We start from the raw sequence: 27695 nt of genomic DNA, 5'->3' as shown, positions 1-27695 counted from the left end.
CGCGGGCCTCTCACTGCTGCGGCCTCTCCCACTGCGGAGCACAGGCTCCGGACACGCAGGCTCAGCGGCCATGGCTCACGGGCCCAGCCGCTCCGCAGCATGCGGGATCTTCCCGGACCGGGTCACGAACCCATGTCCCCTGCATCGGCAGGCGGACTGTCAACCACTGCGCCACCAGGAAAGCTCAGCTACATACTTTTAAAGCTCTACCTTTCAGCCTTCGAAGCAAGCTGCATTCCTTTACTAAGTTGCTAGGAATAGTTGCTAATGGATGCTGTCAGTGTCTCTCCACACGCCGGGGTAGTTCTGATGGGCACAGCTCAGCCACCTGCTCCCACTCACTGTGCCACGTTCTGTTCACTCGGCACAACCAAACCCACTCAGTGCTTGATTTTCCCTCTCATGGATTCTATAGGGGATAGTGATTTGTCCCAATGAGGCGCCACTGTCAAAATCTGCCCTCAGTTTGTGGTTCTTCCCAGTCTCGCTTCCTGGAATCTTCTCATTGTCCACTGTCTCAGGACCCTGGTCAATCCAGCAGAGTAACCTCACCAGACACGGAATGCCCCATCTTAGTTTCAATGCTGTTCTTCCACATTGGTTTGCGTAAGTGCTGGCAGCCAGGCGCCATTTTCCTGCAGGTAAATCTCACCCATCCCGCATAGCCTCTGCCTGGTCTAGAACTTCCCTAATGTCTAAAAGCTCTAAGGGTCATTCCTAGCACCACGGGCGCATCTACACACAGAGGTTCAAAACTTCCCTCTCCTGAAATGACGCCGGTCCCCATGAGGACACCGCCATGTTCCCCTACCTCCGAGCAACGTGCTCAGTACTGTCTCCATGGTCACACCTCATTTCCAACCTCTCAGAACGCTTTCCTGCCTAGACTCACATGTTACTCTTACAACAACACAATGAAGAAGGTCGAAAAAAGTGAGCAATATGTTCATGTGACAAAACAACCCACCCCAGGTTCCTGTTTCCTTTACTTACCTCTTCGGGTGACATGTTATCCACTAAATCCTCTGAATCCTAGAGAAGAAAGACATAGGTCCAAGTTCCTTCCCTTTTCTTCCAAGTGGAACCACAGCCATCTCTCCCTGGCCAAGCCACAGATGCCTCTTTCCAACCCATCATCCCTTCCATATGATGAAGCTTCTTCTTGGTGGGACCTCTTCTCTCCTGATTTAAGGATCATGGGTTTCTTGCTCCTCAAAGACAAGCTCCCTGTCCCATGTCCCCCGCCCCCAACACATCTCCTCTCACCTGGGTCATTTTCTTTGTGGGGCGAGCTCTGCCCAGCAAGCAGCGTAGCAGGGACTGAAAGATGGAGGGTCTTTGACCTGAGAGGAGTGGTGAGTGAATGGAAATGGAAAGAAAGCAATATCCATCCTGGGAGGAAATGGTCAGGGGCTTCAAGTGGTCCTGACACTTCACCACAAAAGGTCCATACTTCTAGGTGCTTCACCTCCACGGGAACTCTCCCCTTCTATCCTCCTAATCCAGCCCTTGCCCCCATGCCTTGGGATGGTAACACGGAGACTCGAAGAATAGAAACCCCCTCCCACCATCCTCAGGCCTCACCCCTCCTCATAGTAGGAGCCCTTAGGTTGAGGAGTGCCCAGACACAACCACAAGGCATGAGGCAAGGGTGAGGTGCATGATGGGAGAATCTTTACCTGCAGTCTCAAGGGTGAGGTGCATGATGGGAGAATCTTTACCTTCAAGCTCCGGTGCTTCCAACTGCTGTTTGTGGCCGGGCAGGGGCCCGTTGGGCTCTTCGGGGGGCAGTGGAGCAGTAGGAAAGGAGTGAGGAGGAGGAAGAGGAGGCAGCTGTAAAGAATAGAAAAAGTTCTCAGTCCCAGAGAAGAGGCTACCTTTTCCTGTCTTTACCAGGTGGTGTCCTGGGAAACCCATCTACCTCTATTCAGTTCAGAAGTCCTTATAGCACTTTGAATTCTCACGGTACCATCAGTTGCAAACTTATCTCCTTCAGTCCCTGGACCCAGGGGCACTTGTCTCTTTGACTTTGTCAATAATCAGCATCTTCCCTCTCTCTTCCTATTTTCCCTTTGCCCCATCTATCCTGTTCACCCGGCCCCTCCCAGCCCACTCACCTCGGGCTTCCCATAGAGGTCCTCATCTTCATCCTCATCCACAAAGGCAAAAGACTCAGGTCGACCCTGGACGCCACGGCGCCCCTCCCCAGCCTGCCGCACCTTCCCGTCGAAGGGCAGCTCTGACAACTTCCTTGCCATGTCCTGGGCTAACTGCAGCCTCCGTTCAGGACACAGGTGATGCTGCAGAAGGGACTGCAGTTCTGAACGCTCCACGGAGCCCAGCAGGATCATCGAATCTGGGGGAGATCCAAGCTCAGCCTGAGGGCCCGCTCAATTACCCTCCACCCCCACCCTGCTCGGCAGGATGGAGTCAGGGACAGAAGCCCAGCACCAATCTTTTTTCAGCTCTTACCCTCTCTTCCTAAAAACTCATTTCAAAAGTCTTCCAGGATTGATCTCACTCAATCCCTATTATTTCACCCATTTAGCACTTAGAGCCCCAACTGGTAGTACACTAATTGGTGCTAATTTGTACTTATTTTGATGCAGCCCTTACATAGATTGTTTGTAAATAGGTGAACCTGGTATTAAAATAGGCTAATCAATACTGTCTCCAAAAGAAGACACATTAAAAGCCATTCATACTGAGATGAACGAATATACTTTGAAAGAAGTCTACAAGGATATCTGATGTTTAATCACTTAAAGACTCTGGGTCCTTGTAGGTATAAACAGAATGCCTACTTTTCCTGGGAAGGTCTTTTATGTATTTATCAGAATTCTGCTACTATAATTAACATTTTCATTAAGTTTTGAGGCCATAAGATCGCAGCAGTGTTACTGAGACAAATCTTACCATGAGGTCTTAGTCATTATTATGAAAACCCTGCAGCCCGTCGGCTGTACCCCTATTCCAGTGAGAAACCACTGCGTTAGAGGCCACTGAAAGGTGTTTGGGATTTGGGAAAATATTAAAACTAAGCTAATTTGAGTAGTTTGGATACTCTGATGATCTGAACTTAGAGCTAACAAGTTAAATGGCTCCAAATATCCCTAAATGATTCTATTACACTAATACAATCATTAGACACGTATTTATTTAATATCCAGTAAATACCTATAAGGAGACAGTCTGAGTGAGACAGGTGTTATAGTCTCTGCCCTCAAGGGATACACAATCTACTGAGGAAGATAAGACACAGATATAGAAACCACAATAAGAAATAATACAAAGCAAGATTAAGTGCCAGAGGTGGGCAGAAAGGATGGTGAAGGAGGTGAAATCACTGCTCATTAAACACGTTCACTCCTTCATATGGAACATCTGCTCCTCAAATTGGGCATTAAAGAACAGCTATCACTTAGCTAGGTAGCAATGAGAACCACATAAGGGGCCGTAAGATTTCTAGCCAAGCCTCATTATTCTCGGATTCCCTATTTGTGAATTCACCTACGGGCTTAAATATCTTTGTAACCCAAAATCAATATTTGCAGTACTTTTCCCATCATTCATAGACATGTGCGGAGCAGCAAAAATTTGAGTTACCCCACGCACACATTCCAAGCTGAGTCTGAACAAAGTGATGCTCTGCCCTTTTTTTTTCCAGCTTTCATATTGTAAAAAATGTTCTTTCGTGGTCCATTGAATGCCATGTTTTTTGCATTTTTTGTGTTGGTGATTTTGCTGTTTTTTAAGGGTTTTTGTTTTTTAAATTTATTTATTTTATTTATTTATTTTTGGCTGCATTGGGTCTTCGTTGCGGTGCGCAGGCTTCTCATTGTGGTGTTGCGGAGCATGGGCTCTAGAGTGCAGGCTCAGTAGTTGTGGCACATGGGCTCAGTAGTTGTGGCTCATGGGCTCTAGAGTACAGGCTCAGTAGTTGGGGCACACGGGCTTTGTTGCCCAGCGGCATGTGGGATCTTCCCGGACCAGGGCTCGAACCCGTGTCTCCTGCATTGGCAGGCAGATTCTTAATGACTGTGCCACCAGGGAAGCCCAATTTGGCTGTTTAAAATAGCCCCTAAGCAGGAAGGCTGTGCTGTGCCTTATGGAGAAAAGAAGTGTGTTAGATAAAAGCTTTGTTCAGCCATGAGCTAACCTTCTGTTGGTCATGGTGAGTTCAATGCTGATGAATTAAATAAGGTGTCTTTAAGGAGAAACACACCTAAGACAAGTGTATGCTTTGATTACTTGAAGAAAGTGTTGTGACCAGAGGCTTGCAGAAACCTCACCCTCAATTTCCTCTAGGAGCAATGGTTCAGTATAGTGTCCCTAATTCAGTGTTCTTGGAAACTTTATAGAACATAACTACAAGGACTAATGAGAATCAACTGTATTTCTTTCATTGGCTTTTTTAACTGTCTTCTTGTGCTTGTGTTATGGCTGTGTTTTTCCTTCCTTGAAGATGACCATGTTCCCTAAGGCTGAGCGTTCTGCAGCAGCCTGGGTGGCCCCTTAGACAAGCCCACACCACAGTGCCGCCTCCACTTCTGTGGAGCCCTTGTTCAGGTCACTAGCTCAGGAATCTGCTTCCTTCCCTCCCTCCCACTGACCTTTTGAATCGACCAGTGGTAAAGTCTTGACTGTGGTGGTCTGGAGCAAGTTTCGCAACTCCCCATAAGTGCAAGAAGCTGAAACAAACTTCACGTCCCGTACCATGATGTCCTCAACAAAGACTGTAAATTTGCTGCAGAGGGAGAAAGCACCGGCAGGGTTAGCCTTACCCCATGCCTGTCCCTTCCACTCCTCCCGTCAGGTCTGCCATGCATTTGATCACTCATAATATTTATGAAGTGCGTGGGAATATAAAAATAAGTAAAAAGCAGTGCTTCCAGACGTTGACCTTAACCTCATGCTCAATCTCAGAACCTCCCACACCAACCCCATCAAATCTGAACTAATTCCAGCTGGTGCCTCTGACCTGAGCTGGTTCCAACCAAGGTCAGGCAAGTAGGGTAGCTTCTTGACCTGGATGATGCTGTCATAAAGGGAGGGCTGCAGGCTCTGAGCCACCATGTTGGCCAAGATAACAGCCACCATCATGGGTAGGATGTGAGCGATCTGACCCGTTAGTTCGAAGCAAATCACGGCTGTGGAGACTGTGTGGGATACTGCACCAGTCAGCGCTGCTGCTCCTAGAATGAGACACAGGAGCGTACCGGTGGGTTAGGGCTCCCTTTCTTGTCATGGGGGCTACATGGGGATGCGACGGGAGTGACACAGGGTGGGGACACATGATCCTGGGCAGTGCCAACACTCCTGAGATAACCATTTGTCAGGAGTAAAGGGTTAGAATGCTGAACTGTTAGAAACTCGTCGTTTTGATCTCATTCTATGACCTTCGGCAATTTACAAAAATTTTGTGTGTGGCCAAAGTTTCATTTATAAAATAAAGATGGTGATGTGGCATCTATTCCTTGCTTTGAAAAGTTTGGATCACTCTTAACTGAGCATTTAAAAACCCATTTACAGTGTTTTCCCTTGGACCTCAGGTTTTGTTCTGTTTTGTTTATAAGTTTATTTATTTATTTTGGCTGCGTTGGGCCTTTGTTGCTGCGCGGGCTTTCTCTAGTTGCGGCGAGAGAGCTACTCTTCGCTGTGATTCGCGGGCATCTCACTGCGGTGGCTTCTCTTGTTGCGGAGCATGGGCTCTAGGCGCACAGGCTTCAGTAGCTGTGGCACGCGGCGGGCTTAGTTGCTCTGCGGCACGTGGGATCTTCCCGGACCAGGGGTCGAACCCGTGTCCCCTGCGTTGGCAGGCAGGTTCTTAACCACTGCACCACCAGGGAAGCCCAGACCTCAGGTTTTGATGCCAACAATTTATGAGTGGATAGAGTCAAAATTCAGGAATCATGCTGTAGACTTGGATCAATGAGATCCTGATTCTACTATTTCTCAATTGTATGAATAGAACTTAATTCTTCTGGAATCCTATGCTCTCATCTCTAAGGTGAAAGGGGTCATTAGATAAGTTCTAAGGCCCTTGCAGATCTAAATCATTATGATTCCATAAGCTCTTAGACAATAGAATCTGTCTTACTTGTTTTTGGTTATGTTTTCCCACCAATCAAAATAGTCCCTAGTGCATTAACTATATTTGTTATTTAAATATGGGAAGAGGGCTTCCCTAGCGGCACAGTGGTTGAGAGTCCGCCTGCCGATGCAGGGGACACGGGTTCGTGCCCCGGTCCGGGAAGATCCCACATGCCGCGGAGCGGCTGGGCCCGTGAGCCATGGCCGCTGAGCCTGCGCGTCCGGAGCCTGTGCTCCGCAACGGGAGAGGCCACAACAGTGAGAGCCCCGCGTACCGCAAAAAAAATAAAATAAAATAAAAAAATAAACATGGGAAGATATTCTATGAGAAAAGATGCTGGGGAAGCCATACATCAAAATGCAACAAGAAAAAGTCACAAAAGGGAAATATTGGGAGGAATGATTCTCCTGGATGGTATACCCAGTATCCTTCAGAACATAAACTAACACAGGAGCTATACTGGCAAAGGTCCACCAGGGAGATTGGGGGGATACCTGAGAGGCATGAAGATGGGGAATAAGAGCAGATGACTCTTATTGATGAAGGAGGTTTTTGTAAAGAACTATGACGGGGGAGTAAGGTCCCTGTATGCACTATAAAGCTGGTTAGTTCTAAATCAAAGGGAGGCATGGCCGTAGATGTTACAGGATTTCAGTGAGGAGGGGAGGGAGGGAGGAAGCATAATAATTCTGGGGCATACACTGGTCATTTTGTTAGACATGGCTTTTGGTTGGAAGGGACTATAGATTTAACGGAAAAAGATTATCTCAGACTCTCAAAATGTTAGGGCTGTAAGACACCTCAGAAGTCATTTTAGAATAAAGAAACTAAGGTGCAGAAAGGCCACTAACTTGCCCCATGGTTATCCAGTGACAAAAGACAGGGATGAGTCCAGAGCCCATGTTTCTTAGCTCTTAGTCATGTGCTCTTAAGTCCCATTAACAAGAGCACATCTGCAGGTTAAGAGTATTCAAGCCAGTCACCTGCACTGTTGTTTCCACGATTCTTTGGGGAAAAAAAAAGCCCTTACCAAGCATTCAGAGGTGGTCCTAGGTGCTCTCACCCTTGTTATCTCATTTAATCCCCATAATCCCTTTTCTACATGAAGAAACTAAGGCTCTTGGGCTTCCCTGGTGGCGCAGTGGTTGAGAGTCCGCCTGCCGATGCAGGGGACACGGGTTCGTGCCCCAGTCCGGGAAGATCCCACATGCCGCAGAGCGGCTGGGCCCGTAAGCCACGGCTGCTGAGCCTGCGTGTCCGGAGCCTGTGCTCCGCAACGGGAGAGGCCACGACAGTGAGAGGCCCGCGTACTGAAAAAAAAAACAAAAAAACAAAAAACTAAGGCTCAGAGATGTTTAATAAGAGCTAATGAGAGTCAGAGCCAAGGGTTGATTATGTGAATAAAAGTTGAATTAAACAGCATTAAATTAAAACCATATTGTGTAGCCTGGAATACAGATATCATGGGAGAGTTCGAGTGTGGGTATTTGGGGTGACAGGAGGGTGGAATGTGTCTCACCAATTACTGCATAGCCCCCAGGTAGGATCTTGTAGATGATGTCATCAAATAAGATACCATCTGGGAAAAGAATGGCCATGATCTCTCCTACCAGCCTTCCAAATGCAGCTCCTAGGGAGAGACAAAAGGAAGGAAGGTGTTGAGAGATTCAAGGTCTTTATCCTCTTTCTTCAGAGCCATACCTCCTTGGGCGTTAAGACTAAATACAAACCCCCAGCCTTCCAGGCCTTTCCTTATTTTCTCAGTACACTAGATTGCAGCCATCAGTAAGATCCCAGGCTTCCCATCAGAACTTACCGAGCACAAACACAGGCATGAAGCCTCCGCAGGGTATGGGCATAGTGGTGGCCACGATGGACATCCAGAACTGGGGTAAAAAGAGGCGTCAGGACACCCTCTCAACTCTGCCCAATACACACACACACACACACACACACACACACACTCTCAACCTCCTTCCCCCTATCCTCCTCCTTCTTGCTTCAAGAGTTACAGACATCCTGGGATAGCTAATCCTTCTGGAAGCCATCCTGTCTGTCACCCTTCCTCCAGAACCAAAACCACATGGGGCGCTCAGGCTAAGAGCTCACCAAAGACAACACTATAAGAAGGTTCAACCCAAATTGTTCCTACCTGGAGTGACAATATTTGCCTTTAGGCAATAAAAACAAGGAGTGAGGCCCCAGAGGACTCCTCTGTCACTGCCCCCAAAAGGGCCCTAGCCTACTGTGTCCTCTTAGCCCACAAAGGTCACCTCAGCTAAGCAGCCTGAGCTCTTGAACGTGGAGGATACCTTTTCCTGGCCAGACTGTTTCTGAAAAAAAAGCCCCAGCTCTAAGTGGCAGACACCTTAAAGTCATAGTGACTTACTGCATGATTGCTTTAGCTTCACTACGATCATTTATTTACAAAGCCATCTATATGGCAAGCCTCACAAGGGAACCCGGAGTGAAGAGAGTCCTGCCTGAGCGTTTCCTTTAACATCAAATCACCTTCAACAAAGGATCAGAAAATCAGATCTGTCCTGACCAACCTGCAAGAGCCCATTGAGAGAGCCAGCTAAACCAGCCAGCGTGATAGAAAGGACCTCCAAGGCCAAGGTAGTATTCCAACAGGAATTGGGATGATTTGAGCAAAAGCAATATGTACATTCTGCAGCAAAGAACGCAAAGGAACTGAGAAACCGAATGGAAAAAGGAGGAGTGGTTGACCTTTTGAAATATCTGTAAAAGAAATAAACATATGAGACATGATATGAAAATTAAGCAACAGGTTTACATATCATTTCCCAAATAAGTAAGCCGATCTTAGAAAATGATCTCAAACTAATCTGGTGAAAGATGACAACAGCTAAAGGTCAAAAAAAAATTCCCAGGCTCAAAATATTTACAATTTAAACACTGCACGAACTTTATTGTAAACTAATGAGAAATAAGTTTCCTAATTTTCTGAACCTTAGAGAGAGAATCTTTTGAGCCAGGGCTGTCCTCAAGAGACAATCTCTGAGAAGAGGCAAAATACATATGTCACCATTTCAGAATAGGACTGTTTAAAACAGTGGAGAGCAGCAAAGTTAAACGTACAATTGAAGAGGATACAGATTGCAAATTCTTCGAGTGTGTAACAACAGTGTATCTTGTTGTGTTTGCCTTCTTCAGCACTGGCACAGTGCTCAGTAAATGCAGGCAGGATGTAGGTAGGTAAGTTAAGTAAGTAGGTAGGAAGGAAGGAAGGATGGAAGGAAAGAAGAGAGTTTGGTCAAACAGTATTCATGCAAAGCAGAAACATGTAGAGCTAATATTTGCTTAAAACATCCAACAGTAATGCTTTCAGGGGAACTTGTTTAAACTGCGGATGACCAGACACCACTGGAAGCTACCCCATCAGACTGTCTGGAGACAGAGTTCTAGGCGCTTGGAGGCGTTTCTTAAGTGATCCTGACATACAACATTTTGAGACCCCTTGAACGATTCTGTACTGTCTCTTAGGAATACGTACATGAAAGCCATAGGGTTTTTGTAGGCTCAGGTTAATCTGAAAGCTCCAGTAATAAAGACAATAGGTGGCTGACTGGTCTGATTTCAGAGGATGAACTTCAGATTATCCTCCAAGATAAGTGTAAGAATAGCAACAGGATCAGGGGACACTGAAGTTATCAACTCCTATAGCACAGAGAATGACCCGAGACTAGCATTCTTTTTGAGCTGTTAGCACATGAAAGGGAAGATCCAGAAGCAGGGTAAGTGATCTGGAATACCAATAATTCCCAAGATTTTAGACAGCCAGTTCTAGAGAACTGGGAAACTAGAGACCCCTTATCACAGATTCTACTTTATTTAAACCCTTCACAGGAAGGAACCATAGGAAGATTAGGCAAGAATGCTACAGAGCCTCAGGCAGTACTGAGAACTCAGGGATCTAGGTAATAATGTTAGACTTATTAAAAAGGAAACTGAGATGTTGTAATTATATTCATACTCATTAGAAACACTCCAGAGTTACAACATGGTGATGCCTTCCATATCTTAAAATTGAGAAGATGGAAGTTCCCTTCATCAATGTTATAAAGAGCTGAACTGAGAATCTTATCCGTGAGCACTGAGACTGCCAGAAGACCACATAAGCTAAATTTCAAATCAAACTGTGGACAAATAGTTCTAAGTCACTTGTATGTTTTAATGTGCCTACGCACCCTATTGTCCACACTTTGGAAATAACAAGGGTATGGTTATGCGTCCAATGAGAAGACAGTGAAAATGCTGGAAGCAGTGATTACTAGGTAATATCATGGATTTATAGCAGTGAATCGTTTCACATTTAAAATATTATAGAATAGCATAGGCCTGCTTCAATCTGTTGGGCTTGAAATACAGCCCAAGAAATGTGAGTTTCTTCTCGATTCACTTATTATGTAGACATTGTTGAGGATGTGATTCAGTGAGAAATTAATAAGAATGACATAGAGTTGAGTCCTGCTATATAATCCAAGTAGGTTTCTCAGAATAAATTTTAATCTGTACGGTGAAATCCAGAGATATACTTGGGAATCTGAGGAAATGAGGTCAGGTGGGAAGGAAATGTTGAAAATACATACAGAATTTTGTTTCTCCAAAAATTTTCAAACGCTTAACATTTCAAAAGTATATATGATCCCAAAGTAACCATACAGCTCAGTCTAGAGGAGTATCAGAAAAACACCATTGTTATCATTGAACAAGAAATTCTGAGATGCCATCAAAACTTGGACTTGGTTACTGCAGATGGGTTTGTATGCTCAACAACCAATTACAGGAAGCCGGGGTTTATAAATTAGAGACGATAAGCTCTATAACGAAAGTCCCAAAATCAGACCCCTAACAAGACACTGAGAACTTCTTTATGATAAAAATATCAAATCTTTTGAAGGAAGAAATGAAAATGATCTAATTAATAAAGTGGGTGTGCAAAATATGGAAGCCACAGACCCAATTAATCCCCCTAGAATGGAATGAAAAAGAACATACATAAATACAGCCTCCAGAAACCCCACAGCAAATCCTGAGAACGTAAGTGACAGAATTGGAACCTGGTATGTCAAGCACCTGGTATCTCTAAGGATAAGACCATTGACAAGCACATTAAATGAGCAGCAAAAAACCATGAAGGAAATTTTAAAATAATTTTTTTCAACCATAAGCGTTAGATTCACCAAAGATCAATAATCAAGTATTACATATTTGGCACACAGTAGGTTCATGAGAACATTTATTGAATAAATGAACCCACTACAGCTATTACAATATAAATATAACTTAGTGACTCATATCCTGGGGAAATATAGATTCACAATAAATATCAAGAATAAGTTAATAGCAAGGTATGAAAAAACATGAAAGATTAATGTGGACAGACTTTCAAATGAAGGCCCTAATATATAGAGGAAAATGTTGGGTTATTCAAGCAAGACATACTATGAATAATCAGGCAATCATCAAAAAAGAGAAAAAAAAGGCAATCAGCAATTATAACAGATGTCACAACCAGTGATGGAAATAAAAATATACTTGTATAAGGCAGTAATTGAGAAGTCTATAAACACGTGATCCTTAATGGGCAAATATGAAAAAGAACTGTTATAAAAGAGATCAGCTTTTGTTTCCTAATTGAAGTTAGAAGAAAATGGTTTAAGAATGGCAAAATCCTCACAGCCTCACTACCTAAATAGAGAATAATAACAGTTATAAAAATTATTTATAGTCACTAATAAAGTGGATTTAAATATTTTATCCCTTTTGTAATTCTAGAAAAGAGATCATCCACTAGACTGGGGAAAAAATGGATATGCAAATCATCTGAAAATGGATAATCAGATGCATGGAGAATGAAGTACCTAATTATCTAACATGTGGGGGGATTTGGTTAATTTATCTGAGGTCTTTGCACAGCTATCTGTATTGCTAAGCTCTGTATTGCTAAGCTCTTGTCCTTACTTACTTGGCTGCTGTCTCAATAATTTAGAAAGCGGAACCTTTAGAAGGGTTATAATAATTATGGCAACATCACTAAGCTGACATGAATGGAACATTAACCCAGATATTGGTTCACTTCTCTAGATGAGCAACTTACTTACGTTCTGGTTTCCAAACTGTTTTTTTTTTATTAGGTTGGACGAAGACCAAATGAAGTTTTACCGTTCCCTACCCTATGCACACCCCGGTTCCTAGGTTGAAAACAGAAGCCCAGGGAGCCAGGAATGTAGGGAGAGGTACCTTCATGATGAAGAAGAGGATGATGATGATGACGACATTGACTTTTGGGTGGATCCACACAGCTGACTGGCCCAGGCTTTCAGGGTCCCCTTCATGCTTTACCCACGTGTTGTTGTCAAACAGGGTACTGATGGCTTCGCGAGGCATCAACTGTGAGAGGAGGAAGCAAAAGGGAGCAGTTCTCCAGGGATGTTCGGTACTTCCATTTTCTTAAGAGAACCAATTCCCCAGTTTCATTTTTCACGGGACCCTTTTGCTTTTTTCTCAGGGAGAGAGTCTATCCTTGGGCAAAAGCACATATGCTCAGAAGCCTGAGGGACACCTGTGCTCTTTCCTCCTTTCCATGTGGCCCCGTCCTGGCTTTGTCCCAGTCATGTGCTCAGTGACCTGACTCCCACCCTCAGAGGTCACCCTTGGAGCTGACCTCTCCAGCCATGAATTGTCCCATTCCTGGTGGGAAGGTGAAGGAGGCGATGACAAAGGTAACAATTCCAGGATAGAGCAGGCGGCTGAAAAAGAAACAATTAATCCTCACCCTAATTTAGTCAGGCCATAGTGGACAGCTCTCTGGACTCTGGTAAGCCAAAGTTTTACTGTCGTCTACTACAGTAAAACTGGAGTCTACTGTAGTCTCAGGCCATTAGACAGAGAATTCTCTCCACCAACAAGCAATCTTTAAAGGGGAAACTACACCATTCGTCCTTGTACAGTATCAGGGCTTCTATATTTTATCACAAGCCACCTAAAGGCATTTAACGCCTTCCACAAAGATTAAAAGGGAGGAACTCTTGGAGAAACCACAAGGTAAACAGGTAGGGCAGAAGACGGGCGGTGACTCACTGCTTCGCCAGAAACTGGCTGAGGGCCTTGTGCTTTCGGACACCGAGCATGACTTGGCGATGCAGGTACACAAATACAGCTCCCAGGAAACCACAGCAAATCCTGAGGGTGTAAGTTATGCAGAAATGATACCGTCATCCCTCGGACCTGGCTACCGCAGGGAAACAAATACCAGGCACACACCTTCCCTTTCTACCCACCTCCTCCCAACAGTTTACACTTCACCCACACCAACCCCACCTTCCCAATTGGGTCCCTTCCAATGCAAAGCCACGCCCCAGCCCTGGTTCCCCACTGTCCTCCGAGCAGACAAACCCACTGACCCGATGGCTGCAAAGGCTGGGAGCTCCTGCAGGTCAAAGGGGAAATCCATTCGGAAATTGGTTCTGAAGAGAGCTGTGATGGTGACTATAGGATGGAAAGGCCAAGGATTACGGTGGGAGCATCACAGAAACGCACCGAGAAGGAACCAGGGTCACAGGTTTTAAGGATTAAAGCTTCCTCCCATCCCAATGTCTCCTCTTCTATTTGATTTCCTTTTTCTAACACTCCTGGCTGAGACACTCTCCCCTATTCCATGACCTGTATCCTTGCCCTATATATACGCTTGGGCCTTGGTCTCACTTCCCAGATGATGCCATCCACTCTTTTTCTGCACTGCCCCACAGAACTTCCCTCCACGCCCCATTACCAGCCTCCCTATTTCACTCCGCCTCCACCCCAGGGCTCCCCTGTTACCAGCATCCTTGTTCCACACGGCTAGCACTCGGAAAACAAAGGCGCTGAACGTGGCTGCAAAGAATCCTCGCCAGTAGTTCCTCACGGCGAAGTAGGTAGAGGTGACCTCGATGCTAAACAGCACTCCTGTAGGGGCCAGGAAGTAGGGTCAGGTGCAGACAAAAGTGCGAGGCTGTCTCCCGCGCTCCCACCCCGTGGACCCAAGGAGCTTTTGCTGAAACTTCAATGACAGGGGGAGCAGAACTGGGAAGTGATGATCTCTTAGAGTGCACCATGCTCTAAACCATATACCTGCTCATGCTAGCAGTTTTCTGCAGGCCAGGGATGTGGTTCAACAAGATACAGAGAGGATGGGAAAGGAGGGGGTTTAACCCACGAAACCTGAGGGTCAGGTGGTCGTGCCCTTTCCATCCCTTAGAAAGCAAGGTTGGGTGGGATTCACAGTTGTCTGGTATCCACAGGGATTTGAAAAATTTCTGCAAGAAAAGTTACAGAAGAGAAAGCTTCCAGGGCAGGTGCTCACCGGAGTGCCAAGCAGAGCTCAAGATTTACAGGGACTCTCCTTAACACCCCCCTCAATCTCTCCTCCCTTCTCCCATGCACCACGTACCATGCAACTTTTAGGGAAGAAATGAGAAAAATGAATAGGAAAGGGCTTTGTGAGAGCTGACAATACTCAATATTGCAAGAAAGGAAAGAGGATTCATCCACATTTTTTTAAAAAATTAATATCAAAACCCTGACTGAAAAGGACCAAATCCAGGGGGAAAACCAAGAGGCCAGAAGAAGCTATAAACAATTATGCTTAAGAAAGGTGGGTGATGATCCCCGGTCAGGGAACTAGATCCCACATGCGTGCCGCAACTAAGAGTTCGCGGGCCGCAACTAAGACCTGATGCAACCAAATAAATAAATTTTTTTTTAAAAAAAAAGAAAGGTGGGTGAGGTAGAAGGAAACTTAATTAAGAGTCCTAAGTTGTACTGTTTCTGAGAGTAGTTGCTGGAACACAAATGAGAAGGTAAATAGATAGAAAAATAGCAAGAGTTGGTGGAGACAAAGTAAGGAAGCTAATAAGGGTATAAAAGATAGACTTAAAACATGCAAAGAGGGCTTCCCTGGTGGCACAGTGGTTAAGAATCCGCCTGCCAATGCAGGGGACACAGGTTCGAGCCCTGGTCTGGGAAGATCCCACATGCCGTGAAGCAACTAAGCCCGTGCGCCACAACTACTGAGCCTGTGCTCTACAGCCCATGAGCCACAACTACTGAGTCCACATGCCACAACTACTGAAGCCCGCGGGCCTAGAGCCCATGCTCCGCAACAAGAGAAGCCACCGCAATGAGAAACCCGCGCACTGCAATGAAGAGTAGCCCCTGCTCGCCGCAACTAGAGAAAGCCCGCGTGCAGCAACGAAGACACAAAGCAGCCAAAAATAAATAAAGGAAAAAAAAAGATGCAAAGAAAATAGTCTTTAAACATACCAAGAATCAGGGAATAGACTGTGATTAGATGCAAAGAAAAAACTTACAAGAGAATTACCTAACACCTGGCTAAGCCTCATTTTTATCGGAAATGAAGAAGGAAAACAAGGAAATGCAGCCCATAATTCGATGAATGGAGAAGAGGCCCAGACCTAGGAAAGCCCGTGAACTAGATAAGGTTCGTCTCCCCTTGCTCTCTGCGAGAATGGCTGCTGGCCAGCCCAAGACCCCCAGCCCTCTCCTCCGTAGGTGACAGTCAGCGATGATAGGAAGTCATTTATGCCAAGGGAGTGTGGTTACTTCCTCGTGGAGGAGCTGCTGCATCTGGACAGGGATCCCTCATGGTTAGCTCAATGGCGCCTTCTCTGGGAAGGTATCCCCCATCCCCCTCCGCAGGTAAAAACAGTCCTTCCCTTCCCTTGTTCTCTCGGAATTCTGGACTATCAGAGCACTTAGCACTTTCAGGTATAGTTATTTATTTACATCTCTGAGTTCCCCCAGGATTGAAAGTTCCTTGGAACCCAACACCTAACACAGTGCCTGGTACATAATCAGGGCTCGAGGCCTGTTCTACGGATGCACAGAAAGGAGAGGGGAGAGGGGGACGGGGAAGGAAGAAAGAGAGCAGAAGAGAATAGATGGGGGGCATTTCAGAAAGCAGGGAATCTGAGGGACAGAGCTTTGCTAACCACCTCTTGCCCCTGCTCCCCAAATCTTATCCGGTAAGGCAGCTGTTTCCTTGGCCTAAAAGGACTTGACACAGTGGGGAGTCAGGTAGAGCAAGTCTCTCCTTTTCTTTTCTTTCTTTTTTTTTTTTTTTTGCGGTACGCGGGCCTCTCACTGCTGTGGCCTCTCCCGTTGTGGAGCACAGGCTCCGGACGCGCAGGCTCAGCGGCCATGGCTCACGGGCCCAGCCGCTCCGCGGCATGTGGGATCCTCCCGGACCGGGGCACGAACCCACGTCCCCTGCATCGGCAGGCGGACTCCCAACCACTGCGCCACCAGGGAAGCCCCTCTCCTTTTCTTTACCAGTAACAAAACCAAAGTCGGCTTTGATTTGTCGGATGTAAACTATCCAACTCATGAATGGTTTACGACCAGTTTTTGAAATCCTAGGCTAGATTTTCTTTCCTGCGATGTGGTTCTGGGACACCTTCTCTAACAGTCTGTCACTGTGTACTTCGGAACGAGAGCTCATTTTCATATTCGCCTGAGCCAGACAGAAAATGTGCTGCTAAGAGGAAACAAAGCATTAAAAACACAAACAGCATTTGGAAACTCTCTAGTCTCCTAGGTTCTGTAATATTGCTCTCTTTCCCACCCTGAAGGCTCCTCTCTGCCTTCTCCCTGGCGCCTTTGCCTCTGCCCAGCCAGCGCCTTGTCCTTGGTCTCCAACAATTGCTACTCATAGACACACTTTCTCGATTTCATTCATGCCCATGGCTTCAACTACCACCTCCATGCTAACCTACTGGTTAACAAAGCAATGCTTTCAGCTCAGTTCCTGAACCTCAGACTCATCAAGCCAGCTGCCTATTTGGTATCACTTGGAGACACCACGGGAACTTCAAATGCAACGCATTCAAAGTGAAATGTATCAGCTCCCCCAGACCTGTTTCACTTCCTATATTCCCTATCTTTTTTTTTTTTTTTGCGGTACGCGGGCCTCTCACTGTTGTGGCCTCTCCCGTTGCGGGGTACAGGCTCCGGACACGCAGGCTCAGCGGCCATGGCTCACAGGCCCAGCCGCTACGCGGCATGTGGGATCTTCCCGGACCGGGGCTCGAACCCGCGTCCCCTGCATCGGCAGGCGGACTCTCAACCACTGCGCCACCAGGGAAGCCCCCTATATTCCCTATCTTGCTTGCAGCATCACTATCCACACCATTTCCCTCGTTGTAAAATTGGAAGTTAGCGTAGATTCCTCCGCCTTTCTTACCTTTCACATCCTCACATAAATCAGCCACCAGGTCCCATCGATTTTATTTTCTATCACCCATATATATCATCCTGTTCTCTGTCTCTTCTGCCTCTGCCCAGTTCAGTCTCTCATTATCTAGCATCAGGACTATGACAATAGTCTTCTTGTTAATCTTGGATAAATCCTGTTAATCCACAGGCCAGTTCTATCCTGCACAGATTTGCCAGAGTTGGCCACGTCACTTCCTTATTTGAAATTCTTCCATGGCTCCCCTTCACCTGTGACAGCGTTCCCCAAAGTCAGGTCCATGAGATACTATGAGTTCCATAAGAAGGTCCTTGCAAAAAGAATTCTGTGGGAAATGCTACACTTGGGATATTCACAATACATGTCAGCATATCAAACGTTCTGATAACTCTTCCAGTTTAAAAAACTACCCTTTGGGGTTTCCCTGGTGGCGCAGTGGTTGGGAGTCCGCCTGCCGATGCAGGGGGCACAGGTTCGTTTCCCAGTCCAGGAAGATCCCACATGCAGCGGAGCGGCCGGGCCCGTGAGCCATGGCCGCTGAGCCTGCGCGTCCCGAGCCTGTGCTCCGCAACGGGAGAGGCCACAACAGTGAGAGGCCCGCGTACCGCAAAAACAAAAAAACTACCTTTTGAACCCAGTATTTTTCAACTTATCTTATCTTGGAACACTGTTTAAGGGTTATGTCTGTTAACACCATGAACTGTGTTCCATAAAACACATTGGGGCTAATTCTAGCCTAGAGAATGAAATTGACATTCTTGTGCATTTCCTAGGAGGACCTTCATGATTCGGCCCCCAGGTACCTATCCAGACTCATTTCCTGTCATTCCTTCCCCTGTATCCTCTAGAAATGCACATATATGTTAATTTTAGTCCCTTACATCTTGACTTTGCAATGCTGTCTCCTCTCTCTCCAGAATATCTTCCTTGCACTTTGCCCAGGCTGCCACTGGGACGCTTCTTGAGTGAAGTGTGATGGTCTGCTTGCCTTTCTGTCCACCCTTTCAGCCGTGGGTACCTGAGAGCACAGGAACCAGCACAGCGCCCAGAGGGCTCACGGCAGAGGGCACATATGGAAGCAAAAACATATTTGCCATTTTAGCCAAACAGTGAAGCAAATTTCTTTCATCGGTGTAAGGAATTAAGAGTTGAACATATAGTGAATAAATTATTCTAATTTTTAAATTTTAGAATTAGTCTATGTTCATAAAATAAAGGCAATCAAGTAATGTTATCTGCAAATTCATTTAATATTTGCCACTTATTACAAACATCCTGAAAACAGCATTTTGACTTTTCAATGCTTCACATTTTCTCAGGAGCCACGTTTTATCTGTAACTTTTCTATTTGCCTCTCCCGTTCTCTACACGGGATCATGAAGAACCTTCCTCATTCACCCCAGAAATTCTAGTTTTATGCAAACAATTCATATTCTCTTCACTTTAAAAGAATCTGATTAGAAACAAAAACAAAAAAAAATGCTACCTTTCTAAAAACGTTCTTCAGACCTTCTGGATTTGTAAGACAAAAGACCAAATAAAGGTGAAAGCGGGTATAAATGCAAGTGTGAACATTTAATGTGTGCAGAAATTCAAACACACGACCCTTCACTGGCTGATGACTATGACTTTAATGACAAGAGCTGACAACAAAAGTGCAAACAGGATGCCAGCTGACGTGTTCGCTGACATTGGTTCAGTGTCAGTTCAAGTGAGCATGGTACGTTTTCATTAACTGTACACGTTTATCCATATATCGTTCCTGAGCCAAGTCATCTTAGTTTCCTGAAGACTCCTCTGTGCAAGGACTGATTACGTGTTCATAATTGAAAGACACCTCTAACAGCTGGTGCGTTTAAGAAGCATATGCCTTTCCTGCAGTTTTGCTTCTCAGATTGTCAACATGGTGTCTTTTTTATCACCAATGAATCCAATGAATGATCTTTATAATCCTTGCTCTGTTAATCTGGTTATAACTGTTATCAATGAGTAAATAAACAGATACAACAGCTTTCTCTGACCATGCCCACTTGTTAGTTATTCAAGACAAGGAAAATAATCTGAAAGGTTACCCTATGTCTAACATTAGTAGAAAGAGCTAAACTCAATCTTAAATTGCTGGCAAGGAAAAACGACACTTTACTTCCACCTGTAGTCCTCATTTAAAGCTGATTATTGGGACTTCCCTGGCGGTCCAGTGGTTAAGACTCCACGTTCCCAATGAAGGGGGCACAGGTTTGATCCCTGGTCGGGGGACTAAGATCCCGCATGCCCCAAAGCGCGGCCAAAAAATAAAAATAAAGCTGACCATTAATCTAAGTAAGGTCCGCCTAAACTTCTGTGTCATTAACAACATACAACCAAAGGTAAGTCTTCCCTTGGAGAAGAAAATACACAGAGGTGTCAATTATACTTCAATTAAAAACAATGACAAAAATGAATTATTCAAGAGCAAAAAACCAAGAGGAACATCCACAGGAGTCCCCTGTTAGAAGATGTAATAAGTGAAAGGCAAAAATATCCAACAATACGAAGGGTTTTAATATAAGTACGGGACCCATAAAGGCTGCCTCGTTTTTCCTTCCTGGCTCTACCACTTATTAACAGGATGACCTTGCTCAAGTCACTAACTCTCCCTCTCTTCCTTAATGTAGATCTCATCCAGCTTTGGACAGGAAGGGATGTAAAGTCCTTAGAACACTGCCCGCGCATAGTAAATGCTCACTAAAAGCTATTCTTGCTTTACTCTTGTTTTCACTGCTCATAATAGAACTTGGGGATGCTGACGAAAACTGTTTTGGGAGTAAGACCAGGCAAGTGGACAGACGCAGGCGGGGGTAAATCACTTGCCTCCAAGCGGTGTCCCAAAGCAACAGCCGACTCCTACTGCACAGCCCACGGTCAGCATGTCAGTGTAATAGTATGGCTGCTACTGGGGGAGACACAGACAAAGAGCCAGATGGGAAGGATGGGCAGGGGGGCAGAAGAGGAAAGGACAACAGGCAAGGTGGGGAATAAAGAAGGAGCGGCTTAAGTCACAGGGAATCACAGTGGCCCCGTCTCCCCCCTGCGATCCCAGGCCAAGAGAAACTCAAGTTAGTTTGGCAAACAGGAAGTGATCTCCTAGCACAAGGTCAAACATAGAAAATGAAATAAATGTTAGGCAAATATATGGAAGGAAGGTCAGCCAATCAATGGTCACCAGAGAGGGGCTGGAGATGGGGACAATCACGGCAAGAAGTGTCAATAGCAAGAGAGACAGGAAAGGACTTCAGACAAACAGCACCAATAAGGCCGGCAAGAAACAGCCACCAGCCTCAAAAGAACAGACAGCTCTCTGGTAAAAAAAAAAAAAAAGCGCGGGTGCCTGGAGTCCAGGGCCTGTGATCCAGGGTCACACCCTGAAGGCCCACCCACCAGTCCCTTCCGCGAGCACCCCTCTCCACCCCAAAGCTTGTGGCAACCGCTCCAACCCCTCGGGCCACCGGGGTAGGGAGGAAGTGGGACTTGCCTCCGACAGGGGCTGCAAAGCAGCATCCCACGCCCACCGCGCAGGCCGACACCAGGAGATCAAGCTGCCCAGGCACAGTCTGCAACAGAGAAGCTCGCGGCCAGGGCGGGGGAGCGCGCACGAGACGGGGTGGAGGGGCAGAAACAACAAAGGGACGGGGCGGCACCGGAGGGGAACTGACACCCGGGCGGCTGAGGAGCGGACCACGTGCCGAGCCCCGATGCGGGGGCAGGGATCGGGGTGGGGGTGGGGGGCGTCAAGGAACGGGTACAGGCTAAACAGCGGCATCGCGTGGCTGCAGTAGGCGGGTGGCGCCACGTGTGTGGGGACGAGGGAGCGTGGGTTAGCGCAGTGCCCGGCTCAGCATCACGGCCAAGGCAGCCCTGCCCCACCCGCCAGCGCGCACAGCCCCAGCTCCTTTTGCCTTCTCAGCCTTACCTCGTACACCCCACAGAGCACGGACATGAACTTGCTGAGGACAGCGGCGCAGATGCTGGCAATGTGGACAAAAGGGCCCTGAGAGAGAGGAGGGGGACGAGGGGTCAGGGGCAGGGGGCCGGATGGGGGGCTTGGCGGCATTCTTGGACAGACATTGGTTGCTCCAGGCACTGTACCAGGGGCTGGAAATACAGACGTGAGCAAGATAGAGGTTCTGCCTTCGCAGAGCTTCATCCCAGGGAGGAAGGGGGGTGATACACCAGCATATTATCATTTCAGAAGATGTCCCCCGCTCGCCACGAGAGAAAGCCCCCGCTCAGCAACGAAGACCCAACGCAGCCATAAATACATATATACATACATACATACATTTGTTTCAAAAAAAAAGGGAGAAAAAGGAAATGCTAGGGGCTAAGAAGAAATTGAGGGAGGGTCAGAGGAGAGAGAGAGAGACAGGAAAACTGAGGGCGGGATGGGGAAGGTCACAACTGAGTAAGGCCTTGATGGAAATGAGGCATGAGCCGCTTGGGCACCGGGAAGGAGAATGTTCCAGGCTGAGGGGACAGCAAGTGCAGGAGCCCCACGGGGGGGGTGGGGGGGCAGGCTCGAGCAGTTGAGTGGCAGGAAGTGCCTGTCACTCAAGTTCGGGGGAGGAGGGGCAGCCTGATCCCCACAGCCCCCCTAGGCCCCAGGAATAAGTGTGGACCTCATTTGAAGAGGAATGGAAAGCCATTCAAGTTCCTGACCAGAGGGCAGACATTCCTGATTCCATTTTGAAAAGATAACTCTGGCTGCAGGGGGGGGCGAGAAGGTACAGGAGCATAACCTTGAAAAAAAACAGCCTCTTTTAGGTCTCAGTTTTCACAGAATGTGTCTGGATTGTCTCTAAGGCAGTGGTTCTCAACTGGGGGAGATTTTGCCCCCAGGGGACCTTTGGCAATGTCTGGAGACATTCTGATTGTCACAGCGGGGGTTGGGGGCGGGGAGAGGACGGCTGCTGGCATGTAGGGGGTAGAGGCCAGGGAGGCTGCTAGTCGTCCTACAATGTACGGGACGGCCCCCCAGAACCAAGACTTACTCAGCCCCAAATGCCCACTGTGCCCAGGATGCGAGATTCTGCTCTAAGGTGCTCCCAGCGCTGATGAGGACCTTCCCATGTATCTCTCCTCCGGAATCCCCATGGTCCACGGCTGCCCCCGGAGCTCCCTCTAGACTCAGTGCCGCCCTCTGCCTGAGGACCTGCCTAGCTCACCCCACAGTAACTGGAGTCCTACCTCTTTCCCCACAGGGATGCCACTGCCCAGCCCCGCAGTCAGGGCCACAACCTTGGCCACGAAGGCCTTGAGGGTGAGATATTCCTTCAGGACAACCCCGCGAAGTATTGTCTTCATTTCAGGGATTCCAGAGCCTAAAAGGGTTTTTAAAAAAACGATTGTGTGCAGGTTCAAGCTGGAGGTTAAGGGTAGACGGACATCCAGATAGTGGACATGGGGGTGGGGCGAGAGGTCTATGGGGGGAGGACAGTAGCAAAGCGGCAAAAGGACTGGCAGGGGGGTGGGGGAGGGAGGGAGGGGAGCGCGAGGTCTACAGGCCAATGAGATTCTGCTGGATTATGTTGATGGCATGATGGGGAAGTTCTCACCGACAGCCTGGGGAGAGATGAGGTGGCAGAAGAGGGCACTGAAGAGGATGAGGACGAGTGGGAAGCTGACCCAGACCAGGAACTGCAGAGGCAGGTTGGGCTGCATCTGGTAGTAGGTCCACTTGTAGGCTGCAGAGACAGGCGTCTGGGCTTAGTCCTATGTGGATGGCATGTTGCTGCCATCCCACCCTCGCGGCATGGAACAGCGTGCTAGGAGCGTGCTCCCGCCATGGCTGTCCCGTTCGACCTCAGAGATGGCACTGTTCTCATTTGACACAGTGGGGGGGGTCTAAGCTGGGGGATGAGACGTGACCCGTTCAAGTTCCCACCACTTGTAGGAGGTCAAGTGGGCGCCAGTGCAGCAAACCACACTCTGTGGGCACGTCATTGGAGGCTGTGGCTCACCCAACCACCCCGGTTAACCTGGCACTGAGGGGCTCCTGGGACTCCAGGTGTTTCCAGTTGCCTGAACTGAAAAGTCCTAGGAGAGCTAGGACAAGTTGGTCACCCTGTGAGAGGGGTCCCCACAGCTTGGCTGGTAGCAGGTGGGAGGGGCAGAAAAAATGGATCTGGGTCTGGGTCTGGTCTCATCCTGGGCCAGAGCTACATCTGATCTCCTCTGTGCCCCATCCTCCTCCCAAAGCCCCCCCAGCTTACCCTAGGTCGAAACTCTAGAACAACTGCAGTATGGGGAGGGCTGAGGGCAAAGGGCCAGGTTAAACCTACCCTGAAGGGTTTTGGCACTGACATAATCCATGCACCAGCTAACCAGAGCCATAAGCAGCCCCAGAAGCAGCAGAAAGATCCAGTCTTCCCCTAATTTTCTTCTCATCACGAGTCCCAGACGGTGGATACAACCTAGGAAAAGAAAGTAAAGGGGAGCAGGTAACCAGTCACTACTGTGTGTGTGTGGCTGAGGACGGGACGTGCAGGGCCCTCGGGGTCTTGTCTCTATGTCTCATTCCCTGAGTTTCTTCTCACTGCTCTGCCCTTCAGAAGGCACCAAAGTCCAATTCCCCATTGGCTACTTGATTCCTTTCTAAACCCTAGTTTCTTGGGGCTGCGTGGAAGGGATAGTAGGAAGGCAGAGTGAGAAGGACATGGGAGCCATGTCTTCTCCTTAATACCTGGAGGAGGGCTTTGGTGTGCGTGTGGGGATGGCGAGCCAGAAATATGCAGCACGTCTTCTGAGCTAGTGTCCTAATCCCTGTACCTCCTTGCATTGCACATTCCTTTATCCCCCGGTCCCCATCACCTTGACATTTAGAATAGTGATCCTCTTCCGTGCTGTCCATGGAAGCACTGGAGTCCATCGTCTTGGGCATCCCCGTGTCCTGCTCGTTGTCTGAGAACTGCGCTTTGTGATGGCCATAGATCTGGACAGAGGGAGATGGGAAAGGTCTGTCTTGTTGAAGAGTTAAAAGAAATAGAGGGAAGCATATAGATCCACAGATAAAACAAACAAACAGCTTTTAAAAATCCTGGGTGTTGGGCTTCCCTGGTGGCGCAGTGGTTGAGAGTCCACCTGCCGATGCGGGGGACACGGGTTCGAGCCCCGGTCCGGGAAGATAACACACGCCGCGGAGCGGCTGGGCCCGTGAGCCATGGCCGCTGAGCCTGCGCGTCCGGAGCCTGTGCTCCGCAACGGGAGAGGCCACAACAGTGAGAGGCCGGCGTGCTGCAAAAAAAATAAATAAATAAAAATAAAATAAAATAAAATAAAATTCTGGGTGTTGAGGGCCTTGGGCAGGGTCACTTTGTGGTTATCCGTGCCCTCCACTCCCCATTCTCCGCCTGCACTTTTCCCACTCCTCATCCTTGTCTATCCATCCACACCTTTGCACATCTGTAGTCATCTTGGTCAACAGCAGCCTTCATCAAGGGGACCAATTTCTACTCTGAAGTAGGGATACAAAAACTGTGCTGAGGGCTTTCCTGGTGGCGCAGTGGTTAAGAATCCACCTGCCAGTGCAGGGGACACAGGTTCGAGCCCTGGTCCGGGAAGATCCCACATGCCGCGGAGCAACTAAGCCCATGCGCCACAGCTACTGAGCCTGCGCTCTACAGCCCGCGAGCCACTACTACTGAAGCCTGCGCGCCTAGAGCCCGTGCTCCACAACAAGAGAAGCCACCGCAATGAGAAGCCGGCACCACGACGAAGAGTAGCCCCTGCTCGCCACAACTGGAGAAAGCCCGTGCACAGCAATGAACACCCGATGTAGCCATAAATACATACATACATACATATATACATAAATGTATTTTTTTAAAAAACTGCTGATACTGGGCATCTGCATCAATTACATGTTTTTGTGTCACTGCTTCCTGTGTCTCAGCCTCTCTCTTGTTTCCCCAGACCCCTCACACTGATGTGGACGGGGTAAGGAAAGACCAGCAGGTGACTCTTCGTTGCTCTTGGCCTTGCTGTGTCTAGCTTCAATGAGGCCCCTCAGTTGCCCTGCCAGGCTTAGAGAAAGCCCGCCCACCTCCCCTTCCTGTGCTCAAATGCACAAACTGGACCCAGCCCGGATAAAGCAAGGCAGTCCGCTTCCTCCTGAAGTAGAGCTTGCGTGTTTGGGGTGTGCGTGTGTGTGTGTGTATGTGTGCAAGGTCTCTAACTGCCCCACCTCCACTGCACTAACTACGTCCTCTGGAGCCAGGGTCAGGCCAGGCCATGTTGCTGGTTCTGGGAGAGCCTGGGTGGAAGAGATCTGATTTCACAATACAAGAAGTAGAGTTTATGCCTGAGTCCTGGACAGGCACGCACTAATACCCGGCTCATGGCTCTTTCGTCTTCTGGGATGTGACTGAGAGAAGCCGTGTTTCCCTCTGTGCCCTACCTGGCCCCCGAGAGAAGACATTACCCACGGGGGGCCAGCACACGGGCTGCCTCAGCCCCCTTGGTTCCCAGGCTGGTGGAGACGAGAAGAGGGTGCTCCATGCCAAACTGGGCTGGGAAACGCTGAAAGAGCCGGATCTGTGCTGGCTGGACCAGTGTGCACCAGTCGAGCAGGGCTGGGGGGGCAGGGAGAAGGCAAGCCTGAAAGCATTCGCAGCGTCCAGATTCCTTAACAAAAACACCCGTGTGTGGGGGGCTGGGGCTGGGGCTGGGAGGATGGGTGAAGCGATGCTGACAAAATACTGATGACTGGCCGTCGGGCAAGGGGTACTTGGGCACTCATTACACTGCTCTTTCTGTTTTTGTATGAGTGTGAGATTTCCATAATAAAATTTAAACAGAGGAAAACTTAAGTCCAAACTCCCCTTCTTTGCTTTCAGGGCCCTTTGGAACCCTACTTCCCAAGGCACCTCAGCATTCCATTGCAACAGGAAGCTTCGCGCTAGTGTACCTGGTTTCCTCACTGTCACCAGAAGATCCCATAACTGCACCTTTACGCAAGTCGTCATCCCACCCAGACCGCCTACACGGTGACAGTGAGCCCAGGGCCATGAGCAGAGGTCTTTCTGTCCAACCCCACACAGTGTTCCAGGGTCCCCTCCTCCAGGAAGCCCTCTCTGACTCACCATTGGAGCCTCTGCTGGCTTTTGTGTCCCGGTCCCCACCTGATTCTCCGGGGCTGCCCTTACCCACCACCCTCGGGATGGATCCGGGCTGAGACGCGGATCCTCTTGACCCCGGCGCTGAGATCACCAGCCCAGGCCAGCCCTCAGTTTCCCCGTCCTGTCTAGACCCCGTAAACTAGAGGAACCACGGTCCACCCCCTCGTTGGCTAAAACACTGTTAAATCTTGATTTCCTGGTCCTCCTGACAGGTTCCATCCTGTCGCTCTCTGCATGCACAGTCACTCGCTAATCCTAACCTGTGTATTTATCTGCGACAAGCTCCCAGCCTGTCTTTCAGCGGTGCTCATCCCATTGCCCATTCCTAGATGTCTAGAAGCCCTGGGGGATATCTATCCCTGGACATCCCTAATTAGTTCACAAGCCCCTCTCTCTGGGTACAGATCTCTGTACCTGTCCAGGTGCCTGCCATTTCATCGGTTCTTAATTAATCCTCCCACCTGAAAGTTTGATTATATTTCTTCTGCTCGTTTGACACTGGTCTACCCTTGATCACTGATATGCAATTCAGTCCATTTTCTCCACTCATCCCAACTCTTCTGCCTTCTGCAGAAGTGCTGATTTGTGTGTGTCCTGCCGAGGGTGGGGAGGGAGAAATCCGGTGGTGTCTGCGTGCGGGTGAGGGTGTAAGGACAGCTCACGCACACAGAGGTGTGGTCCCCTCTGCCACTCACCTCGTGTGGGTTACGTAAGCACGAGCTCGTCATGCATGTGTGGCTCTGCCCTCTCCCCCCAGGATTCGGGGGTTCTGTTAGTAAAGCTTGTGTTAAAGTACCCGTGTATCTCTGTATAAGGAGCTCACAAGGCTGAACCCAGACTTTTGAAGAATGTTCATATTTTGAACACATGACTGTGTACTTTTTCAAGTTAAAAAGATCACAGTGCTCCCTCTTTTCACCTGATTCCTCTTTGCCCCCAGTCCATGGTACCACCGTCTCCTCGAATCCACCGCCCCCTCCCCTTAGGACTTTACCTGTGTGGGGCGGGCGTTGGGACGGGAGCCTGCATCCCTCCGGAGCCTGTGCTGCAGGCCGCCACTCTTGGAGGGCAGTCCGTAGCTGGTGCAGTGTTCAAAGGGCATGTACTGGTACTGGGGGGCGCTACCCCACCAGCTGGGCTCGGCCCCATGCCTCTGGGACCCAGATGGCTCCAT

At 48.3% G+C, this 27695-nt stretch overlaps 1 protein-coding gene across 1 annotated transcript in view; it reads right to left on the bottom strand.

Annotated features, from left to right (window-relative positions):
* The window catches only part of CLCN1 (chloride voltage-gated channel 1), a 31621-nt gene extending 3926 nt beyond the window's left edge, over positions 1-27695 (bottom strand). The window contains exons 1-20 of the mRNA XM_060021038.1: positions 27516-27695; positions 24216-24336; positions 23687-23818; positions 22961-23089; positions 22593-22726; positions 21319-21396; positions 20220-20298; positions 13940-14065; positions 13525-13609; positions 13202-13303; positions 12786-12870; positions 12362-12511; positions 7911-7980; positions 7614-7724; positions 4982-5195; positions 4614-4747; positions 2118-2356; positions 1722-1833; positions 1267-1343; positions 994-1032 (exon numbers count right to left, since the gene is read on the bottom strand). Of these exons, the coding sequence (XP_059877021.1) occupies positions 994-1032; positions 1267-1343; positions 1722-1833; positions 2118-2356; positions 4614-4747; positions 4982-5195; positions 7614-7724; positions 7911-7980; positions 12362-12511; positions 12786-12870; positions 13202-13303; positions 13525-13609; positions 13940-14065; positions 20220-20298; positions 21319-21396; positions 22593-22726; positions 22961-23089; positions 23687-23818; positions 24216-24336; positions 27516-27695 (2397 nt within the window). The remainder of the gene's footprint in view (positions 1-993; positions 1033-1266; positions 1344-1721; positions 1834-2117; positions 2357-4613; positions 4748-4981; positions 5196-7613; positions 7725-7910; positions 7981-12361; positions 12512-12785; positions 12871-13201; positions 13304-13524; positions 13610-13939; positions 14066-20219; positions 20299-21318; positions 21397-22592; positions 22727-22960; positions 23090-23686; positions 23819-24215; positions 24337-27515) is intronic.

Source organism: Delphinus delphis, chromosome 9 (genome assembly GCF_949987515.2).
Source record: "Delphinus delphis chromosome 9, mDelDel1.2, whole genome shotgun sequence".
NCBI lineage: Eukaryota > Metazoa > Chordata > Mammalia > Artiodactyla > Delphinidae > Delphinus > Delphinus delphis.
The sequence above is the reverse complement of the archived record's forward strand: the minus strand, read 5'-3'. Positions and strand labels throughout refer to the sequence as shown.